Source organism: Dipodomys spectabilis, unplaced genomic scaffold (genome assembly GCF_019054845.1).
Source record: "Dipodomys spectabilis isolate Male_0828 unplaced genomic scaffold, ASM1905484v1 ptg000030l, whole genome shotgun sequence".
Taxonomy (NCBI): domain Eukaryota; kingdom Metazoa; phylum Chordata; class Mammalia; order Rodentia; family Heteromyidae; genus Dipodomys; species Dipodomys spectabilis.
The window spans coordinates 652,765-675,090 of NW_024870707.1; the positions used below are offsets into that span (position 1 = coordinate 652,765).

The window sequence follows — 22,326 nt, forward strand, 5'->3', positions numbered from 1 at the left end:
CACTTGAGCCACAGCGCCTCTTCTGGCTTTTTTCTTTTTGCTTATGTGGTGCTGAGGAATCGAACCCAGGGCCTCAGGCATGCACTCTACCACTGAGCCACCTTCCCAGCCCGCAGTTATTCATAAAGTTCTAAGATTGCTTTATACATTTGAAATTCCTTCCAGAGAGAAGATATAACTTACAGTCACCTAATATCTGTCAGCCTCTGGAATGCTTTGTTAATATTAAAATGTAACATTTGTTCTGTAACAACTATATGCTAGAGACTGTTGTAAACCTTCCTAATGGGGGGCAGGGATTCTAGGGTTTACTGTACTAGGGTTTGAACCCAGAGCCTAGCACTTGGCTAGGCTTGTTTACTTGGCTGGCACTCTACTACTTGAACCATACTTCTAGATCCTGCTTTTATTTGTGCAAATAAAGTCTCATGGACTCTTCTGCCTAAGATTGCTCTGAACCTAGAGCCTCTTTCCATCATTATATCAATACATGCATACACAGCCACACATAACTGACATAAAAGTTTCACCAAGAGCTGGAAGCTGGTGTTTCATGCCTGTAATCCTGACTACTCAGAAGGATATCATGATTCCAGGCCAGCTCAGTCAGAAAAGTCTTTCAGAGTTTATCTCCAACTACACACACACACACACACACACACACACACACACACACACACACACACACACACACACACGAAAAAGCCAAGAGACAATGCCTAAGCCCTGAGTTCAAGCCCTAAGACTGGCCCAAAAACAACAACAACAAAAATTCCCTGGGTATTCAACTTCAAATGGGCAAGGCACTCTTGTATGTTCTACTCTTATTTTGCTCTTTTTTGTTGTTGTTGTTGTTTGGTACCAGTCCTGGGGCTTGAACTCAGGACCTGGGCACTGTCCCTGAGCTTTGTCTGAGTGTGTATCTGTGTGTGTGCACACACTCAAGGGTAGTGCTCTACTTACCACTTGAGCCACAGCTCCACTTCCAGCTTTTTGGTAATTTATTAGAGATAAGATTCTCATAGATTTTTCTGACTGGGCTGGCTTTGAACCTTGATTCTCAGATCTCAGCCTCCTGAGTAGCTAGGATTACAGGTAGGAGCCACCGGCATGTGGATAGTCTGTTTTTTGGGTTTTTTTTCCCCTTGGACTTTGGCCGTAAATCCTCCATGTCTTCACCTTTTTGGAAGCTGAAGAAGTTGGTCTCATGGAAGTCTAGTAGAATGTGGTCACCACGAGCAATGAGGAAAAGGGGGTAGAGAGAGAGGATGGTTCATGGGAGCTGTGGGAGGAAGAAGTAACGTATAATGTTCTATAGCTGCACAGTAAGACAACTGTGCTTGACAACTAATTGTGTATTTCCAAATAACTAGTAGAGGGGCTGGGGGTTTAGCTCAGCAGAAGAAGATTGCCCGCCTGGTGAACGCAAGGGCCTGGGTTCGGTCCTCAGCTCTGGGGAAAAAAAAAGAAAAAAAAACTAGTAGAAAAGATTTGGAACACTCCTATCACAAAGACATGATGGATGTTTGAGCAGATGGCTGGGCTAATTACCCTGGAGTGGTGGTCATATGTTTTGGTCACATGTATTGGAATGTCACACTGTACCCCATAAATATGTCCAAGGGTTATGTGTGAAAGTAAAAATTTTCTAAGTAGACTTCTAAAGATTCTGGTCATGACCCACTAAATTGATTTCATAATCCAATAATGAGTCATCACCCCCAGTCTGCAGAGTCCTGAGTCATACTGGAAGTATGTAGGACAGGATTTGAACCTCAGCAGCGGGCTCCAGAGCTTAAGCTCTTGGCATAAAGAATGCTTTGGGCCTGGTGTAGTGATGCACAGCTATAATTTCAGAACTTGGAAGACTGAGATAGGAAGATCACAAATTCAAAGCCAGGCAGGACAACAGTATTGGCTTCATAGAGATCCTTTCTCTTTAAAAAAAAAAAAAAAATCAAGCTGGGCTCCAGTGGTTCACACCTGTAATCCTAGCTACTCAGGAAGCTGAGATCTGAGGATTATGGTTCAAAGCCAGCCTGGGCAGGAAAGTCCATGAGACTCTTATGTCCAATAAACTACCAGAAAACCAGAAGTGATGCTGTGGCACCAGTGGCTCACGCCTGTAACCCTAGCTACTAAGGAGGCTGAGATCTGAGGATCGTGGCTCAAAGCCATCCCAGGCAGGAAACTCCATGAGACTCTTACTTCCAATAAACTTCTCAAAAAAGCAGGAAGTGGTGCTGTGGCTCAGATGGTAGAGCATGGACAGCGCCCAAGCCAAGTTGAAGCCAGGACTGCCAAAAAAAAAAAAATCAGAAAATAAAGATAACACCATGTCATTAATACTCCCCTTGGGATATGTGCTTACCATTAGGGATAGTTCTTCTCTTAGTCTTCACTTCATCTTAGGCAGGTGGTGAGAGGGGCCTGGGATGCACACTAAAGCTAGGTACAATGTGACCAGCTCCTGGGATCCTGTCACTGGGGCCTGGGAGTCTTTGCAGAGCTCACTTGAGTTCGATACTGGGGAGAGCAGAGAGGGTAGCAGAGGTAGCTGTGCTAATGGTGACCATAGAAAGGACCAGAGCTGCCAGGCGCAAGGTGGCTGACACCTGTAATCCTAGCTACTCAGGAGGCTGAGATCTGAGGATCATGGAGTGAAGCCGATCTGGACAGGAAAGTCTGTAAGACTCTTTATCTCCATCTAATCAGTAAAAGGCCACAAGTGGACCTGTGGCTGTGGCTCAAGTGGTAGAGTGCCAACCTTGAGAGGAAAAAAGAAAACCAAAAGCTAAGAGACAGAGCCAAGGCCCTGAGTTCATGCCCCAGTTCCAACACATACACACACACACACACACACACACACACACACACACACGCGCACGCGCGAAAGAAAAAGAAAAGAAAAAAAATGACCAGAGCCTGATGCTGGTGGGGAAATAGATGCATGGTGACCATACAATTTTTCTTTTCTTTTTAAAAAGATATAATTGGGGCTGGGAAGGTAGCTCAGTGGTAGAGTGCTTGCCTCACATGTATGAGGCCCTGGGGTAAATTCCTTAGCACCACACAAACAGAAAACCAGAAGGGGCACTGTAGCTCAAGTGGTAGAGCGCTAGCCTTGAGCTGAAGAGCTGAGGGATAGCGCCTAGGCCCAGAGTTCAAGCCCCACAGCCAACAATATATATGTGTGTGTATATGTATATATACATATTTATTGTTATTATTAAGGTTGTCCCATTTCTTAAGTCAGGTAAAGAGGACAATTCTTTTTGGACAATGTCACCCCTTCCTTTGCTTTCCCCCAGGTGACAATGAGATAGGAATGGTAGGGGAACAGGAATGAAGAGGTGACCCCACTCAACCCCTCTCCTCCATTCCTCCCCATTCCAGCACTTTCCAGAGCACCTGGACCACTTCGTGGAAAACATGGAGGATTTCTCAAATGACCTGTTCAGCAGTTTCTTTGATGACCCTGTGCTGGGTGAGAAGAGCCCTCTGCTGGACATGGAACTGGACTCCCCCACGCCAGGCATCCAGGCGGAGCACAGCTACTCCCTGAGCGGGGATTCTGCGCCTCAGAGCCCCCTAGTGCCCGTTAAGATGGAGGACACCACCCATGGTAAGTGGGAGGGCCCGAGGGCAGAGCAGGCCCAGGGGCACCACAGGCCCAGAAGACCCAGGAGGGTGGACACTTCTAAGGGACAAGAGGGAGCACCTGTAGCCTAGGACTCCCAAGGGAGCCACCCATAACCCTCAGGGCGTCCCAGTTCCCTACCTTTTGGATCTCTGAGCCACTTCTCAATAGCAGGTTGTTTTGCTAATTCGGGTTAAAAAAAAAAAAAGTCATTCACAAAGTGTGATTCTCAGACCATCAGCAGGGAGCCTATTAGAAATGCAAGGCATCCACTGGCTAAGTGTGGTTGGGACTTGCCTATAATCTCAGCTCTCTGGAGGCTGAAGCAGGACTTCCAGGTCAGCCTGAGATACAAAGAGACCCTTCTTTTTTTTTTTTTGTCACTTGTGGGGCTTGAACTCAGAACCTGGGCACAGTCCCTAAGCTCTTTTGCTCTAGGCTAGTGCTCTACCATTTTGAGCCACAGTTCTACTTCCCGTTTTCTGGTGATTAATTGAGATAAGAAGCTCATGGACTTTCCTGCCCAGGCTAACTTGGAACCATGATCCTCAGATCTCAGCTTCCTGAATAGCTGGGATTACAGGCATGAGCCACCAGCACCAGGCAAGAGACAGGTGAAAAAAAAAAAAGCCTAGCCTGTGGAATCAGATTTCCAAGCAATTCTGGAGGTGCGGGCTGGGAATGTGGCTAAGTGGTAGAATGCTTGTCTAGCATGCATGAAGCCCTAGGTTCGATTCCTTAGTACCACATACATAGAAAAAGCCAGATGTGGTGCTGTGGCTCAAATAGTAGAGTGCTAGCCTTGAGCATAGAGAGACTCAGGGACAATGCCCAGGACAAGAAAGAAAGAAAGAAAAAAAGAAAGAAAGAAAGAAAGGAAGGAAGGGAAGAAAGAGAGAGGGGGGGAGGGAGGGAGGAGAAATTTTGGTGTCTGTGTGTGTGTGTGTGTGTGTGTGTGTGTGTGTGTGTGTGTGTGTGTGTGTGTGTGTGTGTGTGTTGGTCCTAGGGCTTGAACTCAGGGCCTAGGAACTATCCCTGAGCCTTCTTCTCAAGGCTAGTACTCAACCATTTGAGCTACAGCTCCACTTCTGACTTTTTAATTGGAGATGAGAGTCTCAAGAACTTTCCTGCCTGGGCTGGCTCCGAACCCAGATCTTCAGATCTCAGCCTACTAAGTAGCTAGGATTATAGGCGCCAGCCACCACCACCTGGTTTTGAATGAGTTTCTTAATTCTTTCTTCTGTTAAATGGAAAACAGCAGTTGTTGGCTACTAAGTGAGCATCAGGGTCTTAGACATGCTGTGTGCAGGAATCTGAGTTACCCTTGAAGGGCCCAGAGCTTGTTATTGAGCAAGACTGGCACCCCTACCATAATAGATTTTTATGTGTCTCCAGGGTTTGTGGCTGCCAAGGTCCCAGCTGCTTACTGAGCACTGGCCTCAGCAAAGCTTCTAGATCTTTAGCCCTGAGCTGGGGAAAGGCTTGGGTGTGGAGTGTAACCCTCCTCTGGCCTTCTGGGAGGTTCTCCATCCACTCTACTAAGCTACTCCAGAACCTCTTTAGCCACTCCAGTTCTTTTTTTTTCTTTGCCAGTCCTGGGACTTGAACTCAGGGCCTGGGTGCTGTCCCTGAGCCTCTTTGTGCTCAAGGCTAGCACTCTCCACTTGAGCCAGGGTGCCACTTCTAACTTCTTTGAGTAGTTTATTGGAGATAAGAGTCTCATGGGAACTTTTCTGCCTGGGTTGGCTTCAAACCGCAATCCTCAGATCTCAGCCTCCTGAATAGTTAGGATTACAGGCGTGTGCCACTGGCGCCCCGCCCCATTTCTATTTTTAAAACAATTTGTCTGTGGCCCTTCACAGGGGCAGCTTCCCGGAGGCCAGCAGCCTGGCCCTATAATTTGGGGAAATTGTGGGCATTCTGGGACATGAGGGTAGCCTCTAGCCCTTGGCACTCAGGCTTCTAGTAGGGTGCGGCCTGGCCTCTGAGGTGGGATCAGAGGAATCACTGACCTCTCTCTCGCCCTAATGAGCCCCAGAGCCTCCTCCAGACCTCCCCAGCCTGCTGTCTCCAGCCGCCACTCACTGCGGCTTCTCTTCATCCAGGCAGGGAGGGCTAGCATGGGCAGGGGGTGGGGTGGAAGGCTGTAAGCATCCACAGAAAAGGATGGTGCCAGAGAGCCCTGTAGTCCTGGGGAGGCCAGAGGACCTACTAGGTGGGTAGAAGTGAACTCTGCCCTGGGGACCCTTGAGCACCCCTCCCCCTCCCATCCTCCACATGCCTCCCAGGGCCCCACAGCCTGTAGCTCTGGCTGTGTCCTTCCAAACTGACCTCTACTAAGTTTCTCCTCTCCATCCCGGCTGTCTGCCTGTGTTCAGGCCTCATCCTCTCTTGCCTGGACCATTTCTTTTAACAGCCTCTGATGGCAGGTCTCCCTGCCTCCATCTTCTCCTTCACAGACAGAAGGATCTCTTTTAAAATTATGAATTTGTGCATGTTCAAATTCCATCCCTGGAGCCAGGCGCTCGTGGCCCATGTGTGTAATCCAATCTGAGGATTGGGGTTCGAAGCCAGTCTGGACAGAAAAGGCCATGAGACTCTTATCTCCACTAACATACCGAAAGAAAAAGAAAAAAGAGGACATCCTTACCTTCGGGTAAAGTCACAGTTCCAGGCCAGGTCCAAGGCCATGCCATCATGCTGCCTGCTGCTTCTCTCTCCCTTTCTCTGTTTTTTTGTTTGTTTGTTTGTTTTGGTTTTGGGGGTTTTTTGGGGGGAGAGGGTTATGGGTTTTGTTGTTATTGTTGCTGGGCTGGTCATGGGGCTTGAACTCTGGGCGCCTGGGTGCTGTCCCTCAGCTCTTCAGCTCAAGGCTAGCGCTCTACCATTTGAGCTACAGCGCCACTTCCGGTTTTCTGGTGGTTTATTGGAGATAAGAGTCTCAGGGACTTTCCTGCCCTGGCTGGCTTTGAAGCGGGATCCTCAGATCTCAGCCTCCTGAGTAGCTAGGATTACAGGCGTAAGCCACTGGCGCCGGCTCCTATGTTTTATTTTTTAAAGACAGCGTTTGTTGTAGAGCCTCAGCTAGCTTTCATGGTGCCCTCCTCCCACCTTAGCCTCTGGAGTGCTGGGATTGCAGGTATACAACACCACAGCCACTCCCCTGGCCTCTCTGACTCCATCTTCCACACCCCTGAGTGTTCCCTTCCATACTGGATCCCCAGCACCTGGGACCGCAGATGTTTATGGAATAACAATAACTATCTTCACACTGGCTGCCATTTGTTGAACATTTGCTTCTTGTCCAGCATCAGCAACTTGCTTGAGGTCACACAGCCAGGCTGGAGGGTCCATGTCCAGCATCCCAGCCCAGTCCCTATACTGCTAAATGTAGAAGACACCCTCACCTCTCCTGCTTTTGCCCAGACTGCCCTTCCACCTCACCAGGGTCCCCATCTCTCCTTTCCACCTCCAGGTGTACCCTAGCACCTCTCCATAATCCTTTCCAGATCAGCTGCCAGCAAGCAGGAGGGGACCTGAGCTGTATGCTCAGAGTCCCCTGAGCCTGGGTTACTGCCTTTTTCCACAGACGTGGAGCATGGTGCTTGGGCACTGGGTCACAAACTGGCAATCATGGTGAAACAGGAGCAGAACCCAGAGCTGCCTATGGACCCTCTGGCCGCCTCCTCAGCCATGGCTGCTGCTGCTATGACCACCACCCCTCTGCTGGGCCTCAGCCCCTTGTCCAGGCTGCCCATCCCCCACCAGGTGAGCCTGGGACTCAGGTAGGAGCCGAGGGGGGAGGGCTGGGGGGGGCTGTGCAGCTCTGTGAACAGGGGAACAATGCCAACCTCAGGGCTGAGGGTTAGAAGTACCAGGCCAGGCCTCTGCCTCCCTGCTGGTTGCCCTTTGCCTTTCTACAATGGATACAAACTGCGGCGACCTCAGGGTGAGCTGGCTGCTTCTGAATAAGAGTAAGATGGCACCAGGAAGGGCTGGGCATTGGAGGGCCAGTTAGGATCTCAGAGATGGAGCTGGCCCCGGCCATTTCCTTTTCTCAGAGCTTCAGGATTTTAAGAAAGGAAGGGGAATACAACATGCAAATACAAAAATGATGTTACAAAAAAAAAACAGAAGTAGAGTTGTGACTCAAGTAGTAGAGCACCAGCTTTGGATGTCAAAGCTTAGGGATAGATCCCAGGCACTCAGTTGAAGGCCCAACACACACACACACACACACACACACACACACACACACACACACACACACACACACACACACACACACACACACACACACACACACACACACAGTAAGACCCCTATCTGGAAAACAAACTAGAAACAAAACAAAAAGACAGGGAGATGTGGCTCAAGCCCCAGGGTACTTGCCTAGAAGGGAGAGGCCCCAAATTCCATCCACAGTACTGTCTCCACCCAGAAAGAAAATCTGATGCCATCAGTCTCTTGCTTAAAACGCACTAAGCCATCTCCTTGCCTCAACTTCTCTGCCTGGATTCTAGACCAAGACTCATTTCAAACCCTAGTTTCTAGAGACTTTCTCGGAGTCTCCCACCAAGTAATCCCTCCTTTTATCTACTGTTTCCACTCATTGGTCAGCTACTGTGTGCCAGACAGCACCTCAGATCCTCATGGCATCCACATAGCAACACCTAAGTGACCTTCACCATCAGCCCAGGGTCAGCCTCCACCAGGAGGCCTGGTCTTAGAGGCCATAGAAAACCTCCTCCTCTGAGCTTAAGTTCTGAACTGTACTACTTGGCCGCATTTTCCCCTCTTGAGTGTAGCTTGGCTTTTCCAAGCATGAGGCTTTACCTCTCTTCCCCTCTTGCTGCACCCAGCACCCCCAAGCCCAGTTACCTCCCTGACTATAGGGCAGAAACACCAGCCTCTGGGAGGGAGGTAGACTGGAGGGGCAGTGGATGGAGCTGGAGCTGTCTCTTTTCCAGGCTCCAGGAGACATGGCTCAACTGCCAGTGATCAAAGCAGAGCCCCAGGAGGTGAACCAGTTCCTTAAAGTGACACCAGGTGAGTGTGTCCAGGGCTCTTTTCTCCTCCACTATTGGCCTAGCCCACCAGTGTCCTTCAGAGTCCTGACTTCTGAACCAGATATCCTCCCCACCTACTTCCCTCCACTCATGCTCCCTCTTCTGTATCGAGTGCCCCTTACCGCATCTGTGACTGCCATTACTGTATCTACATTCTCTCACCCTCCTGATGTCCGTTCATTAGCTGAAGCCCACTCAATAGTCGTCCAGTAGCCATCCATCATCCACTGTTTAGCCATCCAACCAACCATCCATCATCTACCCACTCATCCATCCATCCATTATCCATCTAGAGCATCCATCTGTCCACCCATCTAATCACCTATTCATCCTCGAACTAGAACCTACTGGACAGCATCATCTAGTCTGAGGCACTAAGAAAACAGAAAGACAGTAGACTAAAGAGTTTCCAGGATCATCACGGGCAAACCACCAATTAATTATACAGCAGCAACCCAGGGTACTTTTGTGAGCTCGTTTGCAGACCAGACAAGAGAAGGAGACACACGAGTTATTTGGAGTTGGCCATAAAGGGAACTGATAAGGGAAGCTTTCCAATCTAGCGGCCCTCCCAGCATCTGAGCTCCTGGTCCTCGGTTGAGCCTGGACTCCAGGCACCTCTTCCATATACCCACAAACTGGCAATCTTCCTGCCAATGCCATGGTGGAAGATGGCATCCCTCCACCCTGCTTTGCTGAAATCCCAGCGCCTGCTCTTCCCTAACACGGAATACGCAAACCCTGAGTGGTTATGGCTCCCTATTTCAAGGTGGAAGGAAAGGAGAGATTGCTTCTTCCTCAGCCTGAGCCCCGTGGGTCTGCTTTAAGACCCTAATTACATCTCAGTGCCAGTGGCTCTTGGCTGTAATCTTAGCTGCACAAGAGACTGAGATCTGAGGATTGTGGTTCAAATACAGCCCAGACAGACAGCCAGACAAACTATGAGACCCTTATCTCCAATTAACCAGCTCCCCCCCCCCAAAAAAAAGCCATTAGTGGAGATATGGTTCAAGGGATAGTGTGCTAGTCTAGTGTGAAAAAGCTAAAGAATAGCACCTAGTCCCTGAGTTCAAGCCACAGTACTTGTACAAAAAAAAAAGAACTTGACTTCAGTGCTTACGTAGCTGGGACTTAAAAGCCCCAAATCCTGTGAAGCTAGAGGTGGGGGAGAAACCACTTGGGGTACCCACATGAAGGGCAAAATGACAAGAGCTGGCCCATGGCTCTCTGAGCTGAGCCATCCTTTGTCTGTGGTGTCTGCTCCCCTCCCCCACCCCCCCAGCCCCATGGCGGTGTAAGGAGCCTAGGGGCCCGGCTGAACTCACCCTGTCACAGTGTTAGAGCGGGGACACAACCCTGCTCTAACCTGTCCCCTTCTCTTCCCAGAAGACCTGGTACAGATGCCTCCGACGCCCCCCAGCAGCCACGGCAGTGACAGCGATGGCTCCCAGAGTCCCCGCTCTCTGCCCCCCTCCAGCCCTGTCCGGCCCATGGCCCGCTCCTCCACGGCCATCTCCACCTCCCCGCTCCTCACTGCCCCTCATGTAAGGAGCTGGGGGTGGGCTGATCCTAATCCGGAGCTGTTGAGGAAATCCCTCTACTGTACTGATCGTGGGGAGGGTTAGGGAGCTCCAAGTCTGATCCTCACTCCCTCATCCTCCCACCAGAGTTTAGGGAGTTGCCTCCCTGGAAAGTATAAGGACAAGGCCCCAGGAGACAAGGCCTCAGGAGATCCCCAAGGCTTAGACGGTCCCAGCGCCAGGATTGGAACTTGATATGCCTGGGCTTTAGAGGGATTACCCAGGCTGCTGCCAAAGTTTATAGTCAGGGACAACAAAGCACAGGCCCCTGAGCCTTGGGGATGGGGCACAGAAAGGTGCTGTTTAGGGACAAATGAGATTTGAGAATTCTAGGACAGTATCCAGGGCACCCTCCCCAACAATGCCCTAAGTGTGTCCCTGTGTTCAAGCCCCATTTTAGCAGTTGCTACTGTGTTACCAGATTGAACTCCAGGGCACACACATACCCTCCCCCCACCCTCAGGAAGAATCTAAGTAAGGCTCGGGAGTTACAGTGCACAAATCGTACAGGACACAGCTTAAATCTGAACCCAGGACTAGCTGGTTCCTGCTTCCTACAGAAATTGCAGGGGACCTCGGGGCCACTGCTCCTGACCGAGGAGGAGAAGCGGACCCTGATCGCCGAGGGCTACCCCATCCCCACCAAGCTGCCCCTCACCAAAGCAGAGGAGAAGGCCTTGAAGAGAGTCCGGAGGAAAATCAAGAACAAGGTAAAGCCTGAAACACCCCTCCCTACCCTGGGGTTTTGAAGGATTTTCTGATGGGTTGTGGGGGGAGGTGAAATTGGAGGGGAGCAGGAAGTGGATATGTGGCGATCGTAACCCCCCCATTTTGGACCTTCCCATCTAGATTTCTGCCCAGGAAAGCCGGCGTAAGAAGAAAGAGTACGTGGAATGTCTAGAAAAGAAGTAAGGGTCCTGGAAGGGGTGGAGCCTGGGCCTGACCCTCTCTCATGGGGCACTAGACACAGGGAATGGGGTAAAGGGAGTAGAATCATGATTGGTGGGGCCAAGGAGCAGCATTTGAACCCCCACCCACACCTGTTTGGCCTCTCTAGGGTGGAGACATTTACATCAGAAAACAATGAGCTGTGGAAGAAAGTGGAGACGCTGGAGAATGCCAACAGGTGGGTGGCAACATGAGTGCCCTCCTGGTACCCTGGCTCACCGTAGCCCGCCCTCTGGCTCTGCCCAACTTTAGGAGCTGGGAGGCAGGAGAGAAGTTCAGCAGGATACCCCCAAAACAAACCCCTGTAGCCCAGAGCCTCCTATGTCCTAGCTCTCCATGCCTTCCCAGACTTCATCGCCTGCCCAAGACACTACACACCTGTAGTGTGATGCTTAGGTGAAATGATATGGAGCAGAAGTTCCCCAGGTGTGGTCCATAGACACCCCTTTGTGCGCACATGCGCACACAAACACACACACACACACACACACACACACACACACACACACACATCAGCATCCCCTAGGAATGTTTGTTCTCAGACCTTGAGCAGAGTCTATTGAGAAACTCCATGGAGAGGGCCCAACAATCTGTTTTAACAAGTCTGCAAGTAAACCACTGCTTCCTAAGGTGTAAAATCTGTGTGTGTGTGTGTGTGTGTGTGTGTGTGTATGTGTGTGTGTGTGTGTGCACCAGTATCTTGGCTTGAACTCAGAGTCTCAAGCTCTTGCTTGCTTTTTTTTCTCTTAGCTAGTACACGACCATTTGAAGCACACCTCCAGTCCAACTTTTAAGTTTTCTGTTTAATTGGAGAGAAGAGTCTCTCAGATTTGCCCTTGCTGGCTTTGAACTGAGATCCTCAGCTCTCACTTTCCTGAGTAGCTAGGATTATGGACAGGACCACTCAAAGCTACTCAGGGCCACTTCTCCCCATCAGTTCTGTATGGAAACTTGTAAGAAATACAGAATTTCATGACTCTCCCCAGTCTTTCTGGATCAGATGCTGCATTTGAACAAGAACCTTGAATGGGTTTACATGCACAGTTAAGTTTGAGAAACTTAGTGTCAGAATGTTAGTGTCAATTGACCAGAGAGGCAGGAAGATCATGAAATCCAGGACAGCCTAGGCCACAGAATGATCTTGTGCCTGTCTCAAAACAAAAATGGAAGAGAGGGAGGGAGGGAAGGAAGAAAGAAAATTTAAAAAGAAACACTAGTATAGTACCTGGCATGTAGCATCAAGTCACAGCTCTAGGTTCTTGTCCCATTCTTCCATTTTTGTGACTTTAGGAGGCTGTGAGACCTCTAGGCTCCAATTTTTTTTTTATATTTTTGTCAATAGGGGCTGTTAGAAGCTTTATTCATAGGTTCAGTTCTGAAGTGGTGCAATTAAAGGGCCTAGCACAATGCTGGAGATTTTAGAATGCTAAATCCGTATTTATTTCTTTTCCCTTTTTTATAATTATTCCAACATTTTCTTTATTCTTTTTCCTAATGGTACTAGGGCTTGAACTAAGACCCTCCAGCTTATTAGCCAGGTACTCTGCCACCAGAGCCAGGCCTCCAGCTCCTGTTCTAAATTCTTTTTTTTGTTTGTTTGTTTTGTTTTTGGTCCCTGGTTCTGGACTTGAAGAGCCTGGGCACTGTCCCTGAGCTTTGTTTGCTCAAGACTAATGCTCTACTTCCTGAGCTACCTGAGCTCTACTACCTGGTGGCTAATTGGAGATAAGAGTCTCACAGACTTTTTGGCTTGGGCTGGCTTTGAACCAAGATTCTCAGAACTTAGCCTCCTGAGTATTTAGGATTACAGGTGTGAGACACCTGAACCCCACTCTAAATTCTTCATAGTGCCCAGCCATGAGTTCAGGGTAGGTCTGGGATAACATTTTTCTGAGAATAATTACAGTAAGAAGACAGCCTAGCATACAGTAAAAGTCCAGACTCTCTTCTTTTCTTCCTTTTTGTGCCATAGCTTCTCAGTGGGATCCAGCCACTCCTCTAACGGGCCTGGAAAATCCCCCCTTCCCTCTACCGCCAGCTGGGCAGGAAAGAGGAGCCCTCACACCTCACCCCTCTACCTCTTGCCCCAATAGAACCATTGGAGCTATTTCGCCACCTGCTGTTCACTCTTGGAACTGCACCAGCCTGCTAGATGCAAGAGAGCAATGATACTTTAAAAAAACAAAACAAAACTCTGTGTGTGTACCCAGAGGATTCCAGTGTTGGGTGAGACCCAGTCTTTGCCCTCAGGGAGCCCACAATTAGCAATGAAGACTGACAGGCAAATAAACGATGGTTACAAGTGTTGTGATAACAGCAATAAAATTAACCTAAACAATAAGTGCCATTTACTGGTGGAATTACCAGACACTGGGCTAGGCTTGCCCATGTGAGCTAAGAATGTTATGGACTGCAAAGGAGGGAAAGTCAATATGGCTGTGGTCGATATCTTCCCTGAGTTGGGGCCAGTCCCCCCCCCCCCCCCATTGCCTCTTCCTTGGCTACGTTGTATCCCAGGGCACCTCTGAGCTCCCACAGAGTAACCAAGCTATCCACTCTCAGGCAAGCCACAGATGCCTCAACCATACTAGAGAGCCGCCAAGCGGGAGGTGACCTTTTCTGTCTTGACTGAATGAATGGGGAACTGGCGTAGAGGCCAAGTCAGGAGCCATCCAGAATCCCCATCCTGGGAAAGAGCCCCAGGAGGCAGAGATGGCTGCTAGGTTGGAGTCTCCTCAGTGACCACTGCACCCTCCTTAGGACCCTGCTCCAGCAGCTGCAGAAACTCCAGACTCTGGTCACCAGCAAGATCTCCAGACCTTACAAGATGGCTGCCACCCAGACTGGAACCTGCCTCATGGTAGGTGCCATTCCCCCAAGCACAAGCCCATGGAAGGACAGCTCTTTCCTAGGCTGGTTTTCTAGGAAGGCGGGCTAAACTTTGGTGGATTGTGGTGCCCTGGCCTTCAAAGATTTCGGCCTTCTTCATTATACAACACAAGGCCCTACAACATATCCTATACTGGGTGTGCAGGTTGACCCCTGATGACCCCAGCCAGAGGTAGGTCCCATAGGGAGATGGCTTCTGCAGGCCATTGGCGTGATGGACTAGGGGAGATTCAGGGAGGTCTGGATATGCATCGTTCTTTCTGGAATGAATGCTAGGATAATCCTGAGCTAATCCCTAGATACCCAGAGTATGGCTCAGGCCTCTGCCTCTCTCCTCTTTTCTGGCTGAGCACAGCTGGCCTCTGAAATCCTAAGGGATGGAACCTAGTTGGGGCTCCCCCAACTCTCAGCTCCTCCTTTCTCCCTTCTGAGGCTATGTCCCCCCCCCCCCCCCGCTCCTAGATCCTAGCTGTGATCCCCATATCTCCCAACCCTATTCTTCCTTTCCTGACTCCTTCACCCAGTAGATAATAACCTCTCCTTGGCACTCCCCCTCTTCTTCCTAGGGCTGCCTCTGGCGCCCTCTCTAGTCCACTGGGGTGGCTTGTGCAGCCTCCACCTGTTCCCATGAGGCCAGATCTCTTGAAGCTGCTGTGGGAGAAGAAGTGGAGGAACTCGCCAGCCAGGCAGCCCCTCCCTGTCCCACATCTAATGGCCAGTCTGTCCACTACCAGGTGGCAGCTCTGTGCTTCGTTTTGGTGTTGGGCTCCCTTGTGCCTTGCCTTCCTGAGTTCTCCTCTGGCTCACAGACTGTGAAGGAAGACCCCATTGCCACTGACAGTGTCTACACAGCCAGTCAGAGTGAGTACCTCCAGCTTCTGGGCAGAAGCCATGTTCAGAGTTGGCCTCATCCTCTCCCATCTCCTCATTTTGTTGATGAGACTGTGATTTGTTCAATGTTAATGGTAGACTTGGGACCAGGACACAAAGCTCCTGTTCCCTGCTCTACCTCTCCAAGAGCTTCAGAAATCACTGGGAGGAGGTGGGCTTATGTACTAAAAAGAATGTTCTAGATCAGACCTACAGAGATGATTATGGCGGTGGTTTTATTCATTCACTCAGCAGCATGAATAGTTCACTACTGGGACAGCAAATGAGTTTCAACTCAACACCATTTCCAGTAAAATGGTAGCTATCTGAAGCACTGTGCTAAGAAAGATTCTGAGCCAGGTGCTGGTGGCTCACACCTGTAATCCTAGCTACTCAGGAGGCTGAGATCTGAGCATCACGGCTCAAAGCCTGCCCCAGCAGAAAAGTCTTATCTGTGAGACTCTTATCTCCAGTTAACCACCAGAACACAGGAAGTGTGTGGTTCAAAGTGGCTCAAAGTGGTAGAGTGCTAGCCTTGAGCAAAAGAGCTCAGGGAGGGTCCAGGCCTCAAATTGAAGACCTACAACTGACAGGAAGGGAGGGAGAGAGGGAGGGAGGGAGGGAGGGAGGGAGGGAGGGAGGAAGGAAGGAAGAGAAGGAAGGAAGGAAGGAAGGAAGGAAGGAAGGAAGGATTCTGAGGTTGCTGGTAGCTCACATCTGTATTCCTAACTAATCAGAAGGCTGAGATATGAGGATTATGGTTTCAAGCCATCTTAGGCAGAATAATCTGTGAGACTCTTATCACCAATTAGACAGCAAAAAAAAAACTAGATTTGGAGGTATGGCTCAAGTGGTAGAGTGCCAGTCTTTAGCAAAAAAAGCTAAGGGAGGGGCTGGGAAGGTGGCTCAGTGGTAGAGCATGCCTTGCATGCCTGAGGCCCTGGGTTCGATTCCTCAGCACCACATAAGCAAAAAGAAAAAAGCCGGAAGTGGCGCTGTGGCTCAAGTGGTAGAGCGCTAGCCTTGAGCTGAAGAGCTGAGGGACAGAGCCCAGGCCTAGAGTTCAGGCCCCACGACCAGACCCAAAAAAAAAAAAAGCTAAGGGAAAGAGTGAAGCCCTGAGTTCAAGCCCTAGTACCAACACACACATACACACACACCACCACCACCACCACCACCACCACACTAGAAAAACTCTGAGGCAGTACTCAGCACCTACAGGAAGGGGACCCCTGGCAAAGGAGGGGTGGTCATGGTGGGGGTTCAGATACTTGCTCTCCCCGTGTAGTACTGTGAGATCCAGTGGTTCCGAACATGGAGCTTTAGATTGTCTCAGCCAGCACTGCCATTTGCTGTGTGACCCTGGGCATGCACCTTAAGCTCTCTAAGCTTGAATTTCTGGAAAACAGGAGCAGCCCTCCCTAAATATGATTGTTGTGAAGACTTGAGGTGGGAACAGAGAAAAGCTGGCGTGTACTAAGGGAGCACACTCCCTCCCTTCTGGAAGATCCCAACAAGAAAGAAAAGCCCCATTACATCTGTGGTAAAGGGAGAGCCAGGGTAGCAAACAATAGGCAAAGGATACTTCAGTTAGACCTATAGAAGAACTTCCAGGCTATCCATCATTTTCTAGGAGCACATATGAAGCATGACAGGAGGAGGAGGAAGAGGAAACAGATGGGAGGTTCAGACAGAGAGGAAAACAGGGTGGGGTTTCTAGAAGGATGAAGAGTGCATGGAGGATGAACCAGACCCTGAGGGCCTGGAAGGGAGAAAGTAAACCGGGGAGGAAGAGGAAGGGAAGAAGGGAAGAAGGGGGAAGGAGGAGGGGAGCAAGGATGAGAAGCCTTGAAGGAGAGGGGGATGGCTGCCGGGGGGGGGGGGGGGGTAGCAGGGATCAAGGCCACATAGCTGCTCTTCCAAACCTAAAGAACCCATGAGAGAGGAGATGGCTGCCATGGGGTCGGGTTGAAGGACAGAGCCAGTGAGAGGAAGTGGAGCAGGAAGGAGCCTGCAGTGAATGTAGCCCCTCAGGCTGGTGTCTAGGCAGGGCCAAGAGGTGGGCATGGCTTTGGAAGGGGAGCACTCTGGAAATCAGCAGGCTGATATCCGGAGCTGGTGCCTTGCACAATATCAGGAAGGCCTTCCAGACAAACTTTTAGATCATGGAGGATGGAGAGGGTGGCTGGAAGCCTACGGCAGATCCCAGAGCTGGGAAGTCCTGGGTTTTTGCAAGGACTAGTACAGAACAACTCATCTTGCATCCTGGAGCATTGACTACCTGCTCTGGGAAGCAGAGCTAAAGAATTACCAGCTGGGCATGGTGGTTCACATCTGTAATCTTAGCTACTCAGGAGGCTGAGATCCGGAGCATCATGGTTGGAGACCAGCCTTGCCAGTTAGCAAGACTTCATCCTAACCCATAAAATGCTAGAAAGTGTTGTGTGTACCCATCATCCCAGCTTTGCACAAAATATAAACAGGAAGGAAGCATTAATAGGAGAATTGTCTGGGTGGTCATCCTACAGGTGGTCTGTAGGGGGTGGTCACTGGCTACTAGGCCAGCCCAGGCATAAAAATTAGATCCTATTCAAAAAATGACTCAAAAGCAAAAAGAGCTGATAAGTGGTAAAACAATAGCCTAGTAATGACAAGGTCCTGAGCTCAAACTCTAGTACTGCCTTCCCTCCCCCCAAAAGAAATCTCATTGAAGTTCTGTAAAATTTTACTGAGGCTGGGGGTTTAGCTCAGCGGAAAAATGCCTGCCTGCCAAGCGCAAGGCCCTGAGTTCGGTCCTCAGCTCTGGAAAAAAAAAAATTACTAATTTGATGTGGATTTATGAGCTTTATATAAATGCTTGACACATGGCAAGTGCCCAACAAATTTTTATCACTGTGTGTGTGTGTGTGTGTGTGTGTGTGTGTGTGTGTGTGTGTGTGTGTGTGTGTGTGTTGGTAAAAGTACTTGAACTCAGGGCCTGGGAGCTGTCCTTACTGTCTGTATTTTGCTCAGGGTTGGTCCTCTACCACTTGAACCATAGCTCCACTTCTGATTTTTTGGGGAGTGGTTAATTAGAGAAAAAATACTTATGAACTTTCCTGCCCAGGCTGGTTTCAAACAGTAATTCTCAACTCTCAGCCTCCTGAATAGCTAGGATTACAGATATGAACCACCAGCACCCAGATTAAATGTTTATTTTCTTGATTTCTCCAAAGGACAAACTAGAACCTAGAATGGGGAAGACTCCAGGTCCTCCAGAAAGTAAACAGTAGGGGTGGGATTAGAACCCAGTTCTCTCTGCCCAAAACATTTTCTGAGCTAGCCCTTTTACTAACCACAGTTTCAGTCACTTCCCCTATATGATCCCAATATTGCCATTTGACAGATCAGCAAAACTGAGGCTCAGAAAGATCAAAGCAAAATATATGACTAGCCTGAGGTTACACAGCCAGAAAGGGATAGAGCTGGGGCTCAGATCCAGACCTGTAAGATCTCAGAGCCTGTGTCCTTCACTACTGGGCCATGACTGGCCAGGCTGAGGAGAGGGGGCACACTTGAGGGGTACCTGGGGCTCACCCTGCATCTCCTCCCCAGTGCCCTCCCGAAACCTCCTGTTCTATGACGATGGGGTGGGCTCCTGGGAAGAAGGCCATGGAGCCCTGCTGCCTGTGGAACCCCCAGAAGGCTGGGAGATCAAGCCAGGGGAGCCAGCAGAGCAGCGGCCCGAGGACCACCTGCAGCATGACCACCCGGACAGCACCCACGAGACCACAAAGTACCTGAGTGAGGCCTGGCCAAAGGACAGCGGCAATGGCACCAGTCCCAACTTCTCCCACACCAAGGAGTGGTTCCAAGACAGGTGGGCGTGATCCAGGGCTCCCCCTGACCCCTGTCACCCTGAGCTCCCAGGCCCCAGTCCTCCCTGGGTCTAGCTCAGCTGCAGATCACCTGCAGAAAGAGAGGGCTTGCTCTGGTCAAACTCATCCTGTCTTCTCTCTCCAGGGATCTGGGCCCCAACACCACCATCAAACTCTCCTAGGCTGATCCAAGACTCAGGACACAGGACGGACCCCTTGGCTCCCAGAAGAGGCGTTCTCTGGCTCACTGACCCCAATCCAGCTTGTACCCCTGCCCTGGGGCTTCCTACTCCAGGAGAAGGGCTCTGCTTCTCCCCAACCCTCCCCAGCCCATATGGCGGCTGGGGCCTCTATGTGCCCCCAGTATTTGGACTGTTCCCTTGGGCTAACCACTCTGTTCTCCCCTCCTCCCTCCCACAACCATCCGTCCTCAGATAAACCACTCACTGGTACCCTCCCTCCCATTAAACTCCCACCACCACAGCCCCCTGCTCCTCCTCATACACACACACACACACACACACACACACGCACACATGCACACACCCCATCCCACCTCCCACTGTACAGAGACCAAGAACAGAAATTGTTTGTAAATAATGAACCTTATTTTTTATTATTGCCAACCCCCTAAGATATTGTATTTTACAAATCTTCTTCCCACCGTCTCCTTCCCTTGTTTTATATTTTACAAAGTCAGTGCGGGCTTTGCTCTTCCCTGGCCTGGCACAGAGGGCATCACCCCTACACACATACACACACAGACCCTCTCCTGGCCTTTCCTGCCACTGCTGCCCAAGTTGCTGGGCCTTTTTAATTGCCAGACCGCTCCCTTCCACTAGCTCAGCACATGCTTTAAGAAGGCAAAATTTAAAAAAAAAAAAAATGCAGCATCAATTCCTGACTTTGTTCCTTTCTTCATGGTGCAGGGATGGTGGGAGGGAGGAACAGGGAAGGGAGGAGGGTAAGCATCTTTTATGTTCTAGTGAGGGGTAGAATGGGAAGGTGTATTGGCTGGACTCCCTCGTCCAGCCCTGCACAGAGCACAAAGGAGGCCAAGAAATCTGCTGGAATTCCCCTACCTCTAGCGCCATCCCTCACCTCTAGTGTTGCTGTGTATGGAAGCGGAAAGCTCTATAAGCCAGGGTCTTGGTCTTCCAAGACTCCAACTGTGAGCCAGGTACTGTGTTCAGCATTTCCTATGTTCTGCTGGACTTAGCCCTCCTAAGATCTGTCAATTTCTCAGCGTTGGTCTCCTTTTCCTCCACACCTTAAGGCACACACTTCAGATTAAAGTGTGGCTGATGTAGTGAGGCCACCATAGACCCAGCTAATCAGGAGGCAGAGGAAGATCCCTTGAGTCCAGGGGTGTGTAGCCAGCTTATGCATCATATTGAGGACCCCCCCCCATCTCAAAAACAAACACAAGGCTGTATTTGAGTATCGGCATTGTCATTTGCTAAACTGTTGTGTGGCAGTCAAGGTTTTTATATGGCTTCTGAAATTCCCACCCTCCACTGTACACATCCTGTTTATCTCTCCTAGAGTTTGGAAAGAGTTTGTCCACTTCTAAGGACAAAAGTAGAGTTGTTGCTGGTGTGGTAGCTTACACCCATTACCTTAATACTTCTTCAGAACAGGAAGATTGGATGTTCTGGACCAGCTCTGGCTACATAATGAATTCTAGCCTAGCCTGGGCTACACCACCTCACAAAACAAAAAATAAAAAGTAAGACATTCTGCAGATGTGTCAAAAAAGAAGGATGAAGCTGGTTACTGATAACTCATCCCTGTAATCCTAGGTATGCAAGATAGCTAAGGATGACAGTTGAAGCCAGCCAGAGCAGGAAAGTATTGAGACTCTTATCTTCAATAAACTACTCAGAAAAAGCTAAAAGAGGCACTGTGACCCAAGTGGTAGAGTAACTAGCCTTAAGAAAAGAAACAAGCCGGGCGCCGGTGTCTCACGCCTATAATCCTAGCTACTCAGGAGGCTGAGATCTGAGGCTCTCGGCTCAAAGCCAGCCCAGGCAGGAAAGTCCGTGAGACTCCTATCTCCAATAAACCACCAGAAAACTGGAAGTGGCGCTGTAGCTCAAGTGGTAGAGTGCTAGCCTTGAGCTGAAGAACTCAGGGACAGCGCCCAGGCCCAGAGTTCAAGGCCCACGACTGACAAAAAAAAAAAGAAAAAGAAACAGGACTGGGTACTAGTGGCTCATGCCTATAATCTTAACGATTCATGAGGCTGAGATCTGAGGATCACAGTTCAAAGCCAGCCTGGGCAGGAAAATATGAGGCTTATTGTTTTTTTGCCTGGGTGCTGTCCCTCAGCTCTTCAGCTCAAGAGTAACACTCTACCACTTGAGCCATAGCACCACTTTTGTCTTTTCCTGCTTATGTGGTGCTGAGGAATTGAACCCAGGGCCTCAGGCATGCAAAGCAAGTACTCTACCACTGAGCCACCTTCCCAGCCCCTATGAGATTCTTTTATCTGGAGTTAACTAGCAAAAAGCTGGAAGAAGAGGATAGAGCACTATCTTTGAGTGAAAAAGCAAAGTAAGAGTGTTAGGCTTGAGTTCAAGCCCCAGTAGGAGCATGCATGCACGCACAGGCACACGCACGCACGCACGCACACACACTACTTACCAAATTTAATTAAAAACCCCTAGAGTGGCACTTGTTCACCCCGACAAGGACTATTTCTTTCAATTTTGCACCCAGTGTTCCAGCTTGTCTTCCTCTCATGCTGGTACTGATAAAGAATATGGTCCTTCCACAGATCTAATAAAGGTTCTGGGGAGCCACAAAGTAAATACTCATCTGCCGGCTCGGCAGGGGGTTCGAGCCCATTAGCTGATGCCACAGGTGACCAGAAGAATTGTCACCAGGCTCTCACATCAAATTGACTATGGGATTCAAGAGCCAGCACAGAGCCCAGGAGGACCTGTTAGGTGTTGCCCCCGGAACCCTGGGTTGGTTGGGGAAACCATCCCAGAGAGAGGGATTGTGGCAGGAGGAGTAGGTTTGGAGAGAAGCAGCAGTGTTGAGCCGAATGCATCTGGCACTGGAGCTGCCTGAGGGAAGTATAAGAATAAAATACAAATCTTAGACCAGGGAAAAAGGGCTCCCAACTGAAGTCAGGAAGCCATCAGCAATCCCAATGTTAGAGGCTTGGCCTGCAGATGGAGGAGGTGGGGAAGATGACCAGTAAGGATAGGAGAAAGGAAATCAACACAAAGCAGGGGAAAGGAACAGTAGGAAAGAAATGGTGGAGCAGGCAGCTTTCAGGCCAACTGGGGTAGCCTGATACCATGTAAGAGGTTGGGGAGGATGAGAAGACAAAGGAACAAGGCCACCAGTGACCTTGGCAGGAACCACGGATCAGGGGTGAGGGTGGGGAGTCAAGGTGACAGAGGAGAGGACAAAAGGGGCAGGCCAAGGATAGAGGTGCACTCGCTGATGGAACTCAGTGC

General features: G+C 49.9%; 1 protein-coding gene across 2 annotated transcripts in view; it reads left to right on the plus strand.

Annotated features, from left to right (window-relative positions):
- Positions 1–19,720, plus strand: part of Creb3l1 (cAMP responsive element binding protein 3 like 1) — a 38,426-nt gene extending 18,706 nt beyond the window's left edge. The window contains exons 2-12 of one of the 2 annotated variants that reach the window (XM_042676097.1): positions 3,397–3,625; positions 7,230–7,408; positions 8,611–8,689; positions 10,096–10,253; positions 10,850–10,999; positions 11,139–11,197; positions 11,347–11,415; positions 13,998–14,097; positions 14,861–14,987; positions 18,591–18,855; positions 18,999–19,720. In XM_042676097.1, the coding sequence (XP_042532031.1) occupies positions 3,397–3,625; positions 7,230–7,408; positions 8,611–8,689; positions 10,096–10,253; positions 10,850–10,999; positions 11,139–11,197; positions 11,347–11,415; positions 13,998–14,097; positions 14,861–14,987; positions 18,591–18,855; positions 18,999–19,035 (1,452 nt within the window). In that variant the 3' untranslated portion in view covers positions 19,036–19,720. The remainder of the gene's footprint in view (positions 1–3,396; positions 3,626–7,229; positions 7,409–8,610; positions 8,690–10,095; positions 10,254–10,849; positions 11,000–11,138; positions 11,198–11,346; positions 11,416–13,997; positions 14,098–14,860; positions 14,988–18,590; positions 18,856–18,998) is intronic. The other variant, XM_042676098.1, reaches the window with a different exon arrangement.
- The last annotated feature ends 2,606 nt before the right edge of the window (positions 19,721–22,326 follow it).